General features: G+C 43.5%; 1 protein-coding gene across 2 annotated transcripts in view; it reads right to left on the bottom strand.

Moving 5' to 3' along the window:
• kdm3b (lysine (K)-specific demethylase 3B) overlaps positions 1–11315 on the bottom strand; it is a 19081-nt gene that overhangs the window by 3566 nt on the left and 4200 nt on the right. Inside the window, exons 2-21 of one of the 2 annotated variants that reach the window (XM_020622528.1) lie at positions 9085–9243; positions 8454–8567; positions 7919–8024; positions 7385–7509; positions 7241–7300; positions 6418–7116; positions 5103–6300; positions 4811–5027; positions 4472–4686; positions 4168–4320; positions 3887–3994; positions 3637–3764; positions 3239–3536; positions 2885–3138; positions 2103–2375; positions 1777–1948; positions 1558–1648; positions 978–1108; positions 737–856; positions 241–264 (exon numbers count right to left, since the gene is read on the bottom strand). In XM_020622528.1, coding sequence (XP_020478184.1) covers positions 241–264; positions 737–856; positions 978–1108; positions 1558–1648; positions 1777–1948; positions 2103–2375; positions 2885–3138; positions 3239–3536; positions 3637–3764; positions 3887–3994; positions 4168–4320; positions 4472–4686; positions 4811–5027; positions 5103–6300; positions 6418–7116; positions 7241–7300; positions 7385–7509; positions 7919–8024; positions 8454–8567; positions 9085–9243 — 4645 coding nt within the window. The remainder of the gene's footprint in view (positions 1–240; positions 265–736; positions 857–977; positions 1109–1557; positions 1649–1776; positions 1949–2102; positions 2376–2884; positions 3139–3238; positions 3537–3636; positions 3765–3886; positions 3995–4167; positions 4321–4471; positions 4687–4810; positions 5028–5102; positions 6301–6417; positions 7117–7240; positions 7301–7384; positions 7510–7918; positions 8025–8453; positions 8568–9084; positions 9244–11315) is intronic. The other variant, XM_020622529.1, reaches the window with a different exon arrangement.

Below are 11315 nucleotides of genomic sequence, written 5' to 3'. Positions count from 1 at the left end.
GCAGGAATTTCAATACGTCCCTAACTTGATTAAGATGTTAATGAAGACTGCAAATACATGGAAATGTTGAGTGGGGTACAAAAAACATGCCACATTAGAAACTAACAGCCCAGTCAGGTCCCAGTGCTCTGGCCCCTACTGCGCAGATAATAACACAAAATGGGGGGGAGGAGTGAAGACCGGGAGTTAGTCAAGAAGAAGGACATGCTACTGAAGTGATACAACTGAAAGTCTACAGACCTTTGCGTCCAGAGATATCTGCCTCTGTGAATGAGAAATTTTGCCACAATGTAAATGACAGACCCACTGGAGGGTCTTTTCATGGTCCTATCCAAGTTAATTAAGCCTGAAGCAATGAAAACATTAAAAGCATGCTGTATGGAACGCAGCTCTCAACATACTCATAAAGCTTGTTCACGAGGGCTCAGTTAGGTGAAAGACGACTAGGTAATATCCAAAGTTTGAAATTAGTTCTCTTTTATATCCTACTTATATAAAATGTTCTAGATTTGGTATGGGGAAAACTCAAATAATTTGCATGTGACATGGTAAATACATTATTTTTACATAATAAAATTACTGTTTTAGGAACTAAGTTGTGCTTTTGATAACATTTAGTGGCTCAATTAACAGTGTCGTGCTACAAATGAATGTAATTTAAATGTGAGTGTGTGAGTGAGAGACTTAAGACAGAGAGGAAGAGACAGAAATAAAATCTGTGTTTAAGTCTACTGACCTTGCTCCTGGTTTTCATCTCCTTCAGGTACGCCAACATAGACCATGACGTTGACAGCATCAGACACATCCAGATGAAGGTTAGTAGTTCCCACTTTCCTGTCTTCAGTCGAGATTAAGCCTGATGGAATGAAGGACGCAGAAGATCAAGATGAAGACAAATACAAGATATAATGGAGGGAGGGTGAGGGAGATTAGTTGAAAAGGAATGAAACGTGTCAGACTCAGCCAATCCTTCTCACCATAGGCATTGTACATCTTGGGTCCAAGGTCAGGACGCACAAAAAAGTTGGGCAGACGAGCAGCGAGGTTTAGACGACCGTCTCTTTTTGTATACTCAGGCAAAGGCAGATTTTCCATCAGGTCATCAAACCTGGGAAACATGAGAGTTCAAAGAAATTACTGACCTTACACAAGTAGGATTCACCAGTGTGTTTTGTGCCTTTACACAATAATGTACAAATCATCAAATCAACAGAATGGCCTAGAGATCACTAACATGGACAAGCTAATAAACAGTAAATTTACTGACTGTCTTGTAGGAAATTTCTCACAAATCCATTATACATGCAACACATTCCACATGCTACTTATAGATTGTCATTTTTAAAAAATGAAACTCATTTCAGCTTGTAAGACATTCCTACATCTTTTTTTCTGTTTTATTTATATAAGTCACATAGTACAACCTCTGGTAATAATAATGATGATAACTACTGTAATGCATATTTGTAAATAACCTCAATGGGGGTAAAATGGATGGCTGGTTTGGCGAGCAAATGCACGATAAACATAAGAAGCAACTAATTCTGGGTTCCTCACCGTGTGGGCATCATGTCCCTGAAGTCTTCACCTGGGGGCCAGTCCTTTAATTTCAACACCATGGGCCTGCCATCAGCATCTTGAAGTCGCTCTGCATTCACAAAAAAAACCATTAGCTACCATTTGACTGGCATAAAAGAAACTGGCAATAAAATATAGCGGTCAGCACATCAAGCCAAACACTGATGGTGATTTAGGGAAAGTAGTTTGGGCACTCACTGGTGATGACCTGGAAGCCGTCCCAGAAGTCTCGCACCTTCACATCAGAGATGATAGCACAATTTCTACAGTTGACCAGGTCTACATCCTGGTCTCCAAACTCATCACTGAAGGCTTCGGGCCGCCACAAATTAGCTTTCAGACGTTTATGTATCCCCGACACCAACACAGGCTGGACACAGAGAAGGACAGAGGAGAGATTAGACAGATGGCAGGATCAGTGCAGTAAAAGTTCTAACCCAGCACAATCTGGCTCTGCTGTATTTTATCACATTTCTGAGACAACCTAAGTTAATAATAAGTTAATAACCAATTGTGCTTCTTACTTGTCCCTGTTTCCAACACTCTCTGAAGATCTTCCAGTTATTGCTGTTGCTAGGATCCTGTAGGCAGAGGAGTCGTCCGTCACAGAACCAGGAATGAGAGGTATGTGGTTCCAAAACACTAAGGCCCATTACACCATCTTTGCGCCCCCCTAACACACCAAGCTCGCCACTTTCAGAGCCCCCACTGCGCCGGCCTTCTGCCTTCTTGGTCTCCACAACAGAGGCAATAATGTGGTCCAGGAAGTTTGGGAGGCTGCTCTTCAGCTTGTCACTCTGACAAAGAGAAGGTTTGTGTTACCCAGCAATGTAGTTGCATTTACAAGTTAATATAATTGTATTTACATGTTAATAATCTTATGTAAAAGCTTCATCTTTTTTAGAAGTAAAATGTATTTTTAGTACTTTCCACCTTGGAATTTTCAAAGTGAATGTTATGGTTCGTTACTACACCTTATGTCTAATCTTAATATTTTTTTACCTTGTCTGTTGCTCCTGTTGAAAATGTTGAGGTGAGTTTAGTGAGATTAGTTGACTCCCTAGAGTTTGAGAGTATACTAATTATCAATGTAGTGTTGTAGGAGAGATGTGCCAATAATACACCAAAACATAATTAGGTGTTGACATGATAAAACACTTTCCATATTTAAACAGATGTAACCTGTGTAAAGGTGTGAACTGACTGAAGTGTTTATGAACTGGTTCAGAAACTGATATTCCTTTTAGTATAGATGTGTACACTTGGATAATAAAACTACACTGAATAATAAAAGTTGTATACGTACGCCTGCTGAGGTAAAGACGGAAGGGAATGGTACCCCACTCTCTCCGGGGCCCTGGGGAAGTTTGCCTGGTCCGGAGTTGAGCAAATCCCGGAGACTGGACCCTTCAGGTTTGGACTGGGCCATGTTAGAGCCCAGTAACAGACTGTTAAATAGCTTAGGGCTGGAAGCAGAAGGCTTTGACAGGGCACTAAGTGAATCCAGGCCAAACGGAGGTCTGCTATCTCGACTCATCATGGAGCGAAGTGAACCGGATTCTGGGAGAAGATGGCAAAAAGATGATGTTACTTGAATCCTGATTTTGACTTCTACGTGCATTCAGATTAGACTGACTCAACATTTCCTCTTCTTACTTACCCTTGGTGTCATCCTTGGCTTTTTGTGTGGCCAAGTCTGCCAGCCAGTGCAAAGCAGAGCTGTTGCCTTCCCCTGATGAGCGTGACTCCTTGGCAGTAGACTGAGAGAGGTTACAGTGGGAGGATGTACTACTGGTGGAGTTACAACTACTGCCCACAATTTCCCCACCCCCACTGTCTGATGGCACTGCTGTTTGTGTAGTTTCTGTTTTGATCGCTGGTGTTTCTCCCTCTGATTTTGGAGTGGTGCTGAGACCAGAAGCTGCAGCTGCAAGGCTGCTGCCACCGCCTGTTGTCGACTGCCAAGACAAGCACAACCAGATATTAGAGCACTCAAGTTAAAAACGTAAAAAAGCAGAAATGCAGACTGAGCAAAAAAATGATGTGGTGCAGCAGTACCTGTGAAATTCCATTGGGGGCACTAGGGCGCAATAGAGGCTTGGTGTGTCGACTGGCACAAGGACAATTGGCCTTAATGCCCCACTTCCCTCTCGCTGAATGCACCATATCCCCAATGTTGTAAAGAGCTTATAAAGCAATAAAATCAATTAACACAATTCTTAATGTACCAATACAAAATCATAATACTTGATGCTTGAGTGGTGTGGATTTATAGATTTTTTAAAAATTTAATCAAAGTATGTGTTACCTGTCCCAGGTATAATCTGCGTAGGCATGAGGTTCTGTGGCTCATGAGGTTGACCTTTGGCACACTTTAACCAGGAGAAAACCTCATCCTCCAGACCTTCATCTACATCTAAAAGATAGAACATAATAGGTGCTTGCAGACCAAACAGTTCTAGGGACTACCCCACTGCGGGGTTCCCCAAGAACTACACATCTTCACGGTTCAGTTCAGTTAATAGAGTAACAACACTGAACTAGTTCAACTGGCTCTAGGGGTCCCCAGTTGTCACAATAATGACTCACCCTCCCTTGGCCTGTTTCTTCGGAGCCGATAGCAGTCCAGACACACTCCAAAACCACACTTGCGACACACCCAGTGGATGTTGAACAAAGTGGTCTCACACACATCACACATTTCTCTGACACCTCGCACAGCTCGTTTCCAGGCCACTTTCTCTGCAAGACAAACCAAAAACAACAAGATTACATACAGTATAAAATAGACACTTCTGACAGGCTCAGTGTTGACACAAAACAAGATTACTAGACACATAAGGTGAAGGAAACATCGGTTTAGCTGAGATCAGTCAGAGATCTTTATACTCACGGTGAGGCTCCACCATCATCATGGCCTCTTTTTCAGACATGACCAACTGGCAGAACTGGTCTCCCACATTGGCCAGGATGTACTTTGATGTATCAAGGTCAAGCCCCTCTTGGACAGCTGGTGCAGGTAGCCACAAACCCATAGCCATGGAATCACTCTGCTGAGGACTCAGGAAGCCTTCCACACGCAGAACACCTTTACGGGTAAAAGCCAATCTGATCGTGGGGGGAGGGAGTTAATTCAGTATCAAATCACGATTTCTGATGAGTGCTTCCTTTATTCTGATAACCTTCCTGTATGACACTCAAATACAGAAAACAAGACATTGTTGCTTCATACCTTCTGAAGTGAAAGAAGCGACAGGCAACATTTGGGTCACCATCATCATCACTATCTTCGTCTGTACTTCGGTATTTACGATAACGCTCCAAACGGCACTCGCGGCATTTGTGCAAGTGAGGGGCCACACTGATACAGGAGCCATCCTGGAGAAAGGACTCACCAGACTGCTTCAGACGACGGACCTTGCTCTGGTCTTTTAACACAGACTGGCCAACTGGAGGAGACAAGTTCATGTTAATTCTGCTTGTTCTCACAAATGATTCTGTTCTAACCAGTGGACCAGACTTACCTTTGAAAGGCTTGTTGCGTGAACGATTTTTAGCAGCTCCTTGGACTTTACTTTTCTGCTGCATGGCCCCATCCTTGGTAGGGTGTGGTGGCCCTCCTGGAACCTGGCCCTTCTCTGGGCCTTCCTCATTCTCACTGAGGTCTGACAGGTCACTGTTGCTGCTGGATTCAGAGTCACGTTTGGACGACTGACCTCTTTCCTCCAGTGTAAACTTCTGAGATTGGCTCTGGTCAAAAGACACAGGCACCTCCTCCATTCCACCAGGGCCAGTGCTTCCAAACATGGGGCAGCCTGAGGTGGATGTAGGCCTCTCCTCAACCTCTTGATCCTCTGCTGTCACAGTCCCTTCACTCTGTGACCTCAGAGATGAGCCCGGTGCTGGAGATGAGGAAGAGCTGGGTGAAGCAGCTGCTGAGAATGCTGGGAAAGAAGAAGAAAGAATCCCCTTAGGTGGCTCTGCCATAGTGAACAGATTTGGCTTGCTGTCTGAGGCAGCACCCAGGGTCTGTGGTTCAGCCCCACTGAGACCAGCAAAGGGCGTGTGGGAGGTTTTGTCCCCATATGCCAGAAATGGATTGGCAGGCTCGCTGGAGGCTTGCAAAAAAAGGTTCTGGTGGCTATCTGAAGTATTAAAACCAGACTGCATCCCTAAGCCCGCCACAGATGTTCCATTATTACAGCTCTTCTTAGAAACATTTTGGACTCCAGAGGCCACAGTCAGGCCACCAATACTTAGCTCGGAGCCTCTTCCTCCAGCTGAGCCACCCATGCCTTGGAAGGCCGATGACAATTTGTTGAGCACACCATTTCCCGTCGGATGAGTCTCAAGCACTTTGTGCTGCTCAGGTTTTTTCTGCCCTTCAGTGGAGGCCGCAGGCTTGAAAAGGCATGGGGGCTCTTTACTTAGGCTCTCAGACACTGCAGTGAAGTAATTGGTGTCCTTGGATTGGGCCTGACCAGCAGTCAGGCTAGGGCTGGAGCCAGAACTCTGGGTCATGCACTGAAAAAACAAGTTTTGGTCTTGTTGGGCTTGAGTCTCATTCTTTGCTCCACAAAAGCCAAAGCCAAAAGACCTGGGAGCGTCCTGAGAGGTTGTGGTAGGGGCAGGAGCTCCATTAGTCTGAGAGGTGACATCTCCAAAAACAGGAACAGTGGGCACAGCCTGGGGCAAACGAAACCCCAATGCAGTTTTAGAAACCTAAGAAACAAAACAGTGTGGTAAAGTAAAATATTAAAAACTGAACCTAAATGCCTTGCCTTGTGATGCCTTGCAAAAGGTATCATATAATGGTACTGATCATGCTGACTGGCTTACCTCAGTCTGGCTTCCCCAGGTGGGGGCTTTAGGACTAAAAGACACAGAAGCAGAAAGTGCCACACTAGGGCTGCTGTCATGCGACCAGGAAATGGTGACAGGCCCCGGGGAAACAAGAGCAGCTGTTTTGGAATAGGCTGACTGGGAGGCCTCCTCTCGGTCTGGCTGAGGGGATGTGGAGGCCTTTTGGGCAGGAGCACCAGGGACAAGGTTTGGCATCTGGCCTAGTGAGGGGAAAGATGTGGTGGAAAAGGGAGAAGGGGCTGGTTTCAAAGGAGGAGGGGTGGGGGTGTGAGTAAGGTTGCTGGTGGAGTCTGCTACCCCTTGTGTGGAAAGTGAGCGCCCATTTTCTTTGATGTGGGCAGGATAACGAGGAGTAGCATGTGACTGATCCATTGGGAGTGAAGAATTGGTGCTGGGAGACAACGCTTGGCCCTGAGGAACGGTTCCTTCTGAAGAGCTTCCATTTTTGGTTGTGCTGCTGACTCTTTCACCAATGTCACCACCCCAGATCCCCATCCCCTCCGCTAGGGTTTTGTTGGTGTCGCCACAATTTTGTGCATCAGCTCCCACGTCTCCTGCTCCTTTAAAACGTTTCAAGTTGAAGTCATCCTCACCTCCGGAGGCAGTCCTACGTCTGCATCCACTATCGGCCTTCACTGTTTCACTGTCTTTCCTTCGCCGCCCATTCTTTCCAAGCTAAAAAGAAAGAAAATGTCAGAAAGTAATAATTTTTTTAATGCTGAAAATACTTCAACCTCAAACAAAATTTACAGCTCAGTATAACCAATTACAGAGAACTGTTAAAGTATGGCAACCTCACCTCCTCATCTGCCAGCATGACATGCATCACACGAGGATCCACCATCTGAGCTTCATCTCCCTACAGGAAAAAAGGTGTTTTTTAAGTGGCTTCCTTTCACACCCTGACCAGAATATATTTAGGCAACACATAAGCATTATTTACCTTGTCCAAGGTAATCTGCATAAGATGTGTGATATGGTCGTGCTGTGAGACCAGTCCTGAGGCCCAGCATTCCTCAAACTCTGGCTGGTACACACGAACCCTGCGCCCTTGAATATTGAATGAGCCTGAAGGTAGGAACAGTGACATGTTCGAGTTGCATTCTGGCAGATTTAGATGAAACACAGGGGATGTCGAATGGACAGTACACTAGACTGTATTTAAATCAGGGCAGATAAGTTGTGCTTGAAGACTCAAAACTTCACTACCATATCAGGACACCCAGCTCTGTTGCACATTGTGTCTATTCTGTTTCATCAAAAAACATGAAACACAATGACTTGCAGTCACTGTTCTTAGCCCACCTGCATTCACTGCTCAACATCATTTTTAAACTGCACTTGATGAATTTCCTATGAAAAGTAACAGCAAGGTTTCTAATTTGAGCCCCAAATAAAAACTCTAGTGGAAAACACTGTTAAGACAAAACATCCCAACAAACACACGGTAAAGGAAAACAACAAGGTTGAGCCTCACCCTTCCTGAAGATCTCCTGCAGTTCAAAGTCCGTACGCCAGCTGGAGATGGCAGCCTGTAGGGAGGGCTGCTCCAACAACAACGGGTGTCTTATGTCTTTATCAACCTGTACAAAGACACAGAGCACTCTGTCCTGAAACTTTGCTAACTGTACAGATATAATGTGGTTCAAAAATTGTGTGAGAATATTATATGAGAGCACACCAGTGCTGCAACTAAGAGTCACTGCTGTTATAACTGCACTGGTTTATTGTTGAGTTCAACAATGTCAAAATTAATAAATGTCCAGCCCAAATAAGTCATTTCATATATTAATTATACATTTATAATCTACTGAAACAGAAAGCAGGGAAATGCCATCTCAGAAGCTGAATCAGAAAATGCTTTTGGTACTTATCAATAAAAATCCAAAATAATTACTCCAAAATTGTTATTAATTTTCTGTCAATCAACTAAATGGTTTATAAAGTAATTGTTTTATCATTTAACAACACTACCTATGGATTATTAAACTGTATAAATCAAACTTACACACCTCAAACCTCTGGACATTTTTGTTGTCAGGCAGGAAATCAAAGTTCTTGTTTCCAAAATACTCCACAGGAACCAAGGATCCTAAACCCACTCTGTCCACCAGGGAGCGGAAGGCCTGAGGAAAAAGAGAACACCATGAAATTCTTTGACCCAGCAGAGAAATATCTCATATTTACATTCATTTCATCAGCAATGGGAAAATAACCATTTTACATCATTTTATTTATCAGCTCATAATACCCACATGACCACAGTAAGTGACTTCAGACAGAAGCTGGAGTACAAGTGCAGCCAAATGGCCTGGCCAGCGATAGGTGTCTGCAGCCCATACAACGGTCTAGGGTTCAGGAACTGACACCAGAGGAGAGGGAATGCTAATTTCAAACCTTCTAATATGTGTAATTGTATGAAATTGACATCAAGATTCATCCAATTTCTTTTCAATTTGTTTTCACATCTAAAATGGACCCAAAACACATCCCAATGCATGCGACGTATTGCATGATTTTATGTTCACATTACATATCTGACCTGTGGTACAAGCAAGAAATTGTAAATTGCTTAACTTTTTGAGTGTCACTATGGCCTACTTCAACATGTTATTCACATCCACTATCCAAATGATTACTCACCAGAGCAGGCCAGGCAGTGGCTGGGGCACCAGTAATCCCAGTACCATCACTCCGGCTGGCCCAAACAATGGAGTCTTCTACCAACACAGCTTTCACCACTTCGTCATACACCCGCACCCAAGAGCAACGCTGCACAGCATTCTCAAACTCCACAAATACCTGCAGCCAGAAAAACAGTCAGAGCCAAACCATAAACATAAGAAGAAATTTAAGAGATATAAGACAGCCACAATTACTACACTAGACCTCAGGAGCTGACTTAATACTATGATCGCATTATAGGCTTTAAAGCTCAATTTCAATCTTTTTGTCAGATTCAGTGACATGATTCCAGCTCCAACTTGAATCCCGCTGACATCCTAAACTGCCACACATGTGCAGATTTAACTAAAATATGAGCCTTGTTTGTTTTAGAACAACAACAACAACTTGTGCGACAGTCAAATTGCGTAGTTTCCTCAAAAACCACTTGGTTATGATAAGTTTGTTTCAGTTTGGCTTGATCAGAAGTTTCACCATAGATGTCCAACAAATGTGAAACATCCTCATCTCTCCAATGACCCCCCATCGCTGTCGTTGCTCTCTTCCATGATTATTTTTACTGGTCTGTGAGGGGATGACACTGAATGATGACAACAGGTGACACGCACAGAGGAGCAGAACATTAAACCACATGAATTCTGATCCAACTGTTCTGACAGCAGTCACACAGTCATAGATCAGATATGAACCGGATCTGATTTCAAAAACTTCTGATCTGGTTTGTTCGCATGTCTGTCAAAAGGTCAAATCTGGGTCACCTGGAGGAGGAAAAAGTCATATTTGAGTGACTTCAGCACATAATGTGAAAGTACCTTAACTTTGTCATAAAATCTTAGGTTAAAAACACATTAAGAAATGCAGTACAATGGGGAAATATGTGCCAGCAAATATTTTTAGGTAACACTGCAACAGAACTAGCAATGCAGACAAACAGATCCTCTTCAGTGGCCAAGTTTTATAACACACATTACCAAAATGTAGTCAGCTAATACAGCAGTGTCTGTGCCCGAACCAGTGAACCCCTCTTTAAGAACATTTCATTACCATAATAATACTTAGTCTGATGTTAATATCTTTCAGTTTAAGAGAAGAGGACACTAGAAAAGGACAATGTCCAGTTTGTCACTTCGTTTGCTTAAAACGGGAAACATGCTCTTAAAGGCGGCACCATTTGGATACTACATTTCATAAACACGAGTACACAGCTGCAGGCTTAGCACCAATGCAATATCTAATATTTATACTGCTCTAGTGAAAAAAACTTTTGAGATTTTTGAAAAAAGTCATAGCCTGTACATGAGGCTGAAAAGTGTGTAGCTAGTCTCTGAATACTGACCCTTTTGCACTTGAATGGTAAATAGTGAAACACTTTTCTATGAAGTGAAAGCACTTTATAATATTTTGCCCGTTCATCCAGTTCACACTGATACATACAATCACACACCCACAGCAATGGCCACTGGGAGCAGCCTGGGGTTCAGTGTCTTGCCCAGGACACATGAACATGTGGGCTGGGGAAGCCAGGGATCGAACCACCAGCCCTGCCGTTGGGACAAGTCCAGCTCTACCTCCTGAGACACAACTCGATAATACATCTGGACCCCTTCTTTTCAAGCACTGTGTACAAGATTTGTACCATTGACTTTTATCACAGGTACTGAAGACACTATGGTGGCCTATTGGTGCCAGATGTTGAACTCAAAGTGGAGGTTTATTCTTCAGTGGACTTGTGAAGTGAAGTTAAACACCACAGACACTATTAAGCTTTTAACAGCAGCTGTTTTATTTGACAGAAAAGCTTCAAGAAACAGATGTGGACTGCTACAGTATATCACAGAAGTGAGTACACCCCCTCACATTTTGTAAATATTTAATTATATCTTTTCATGTGACAACACTGAAGAAATGACACTTGGCTACAATGTAAAGTAGTGAGTCTACAGCCTGTATAACAGTGTAAATGTGCTGTCCCCTCAAAATAACGAAACACACAGCCATTAATGTCTAAACTGCTGGCAACAAAAGTGAGTACACCCCTAAGTGATAATGGCCAAATGGGGCCCAAGTAGCCGTTTTCCCTCCCTGGTGTCATGTGACTCGTTAGTGGTACAAGGTCTCAGGTGTGAAGGAGGAGCAGGTGTGTTAAATTTAGTGTTATCACTCTCACTCTCTCATACTAGTCGCTGGAC

The sequence above is a fragment of the Monopterus albus genome, unplaced genomic scaffold (assembly GCF_001952655.1).
Source record: "Monopterus albus unplaced genomic scaffold, M_albus_1.0 scaffold282.1, whole genome shotgun sequence".
Classification (NCBI taxonomy): domain Eukaryota; kingdom Metazoa; phylum Chordata; class Actinopteri; order Synbranchiformes; family Synbranchidae; genus Monopterus; species Monopterus albus.
Note: the sequence above shows the minus strand (reverse complement) of the source record. Positions and strands in the feature narration are given on the sequence as shown.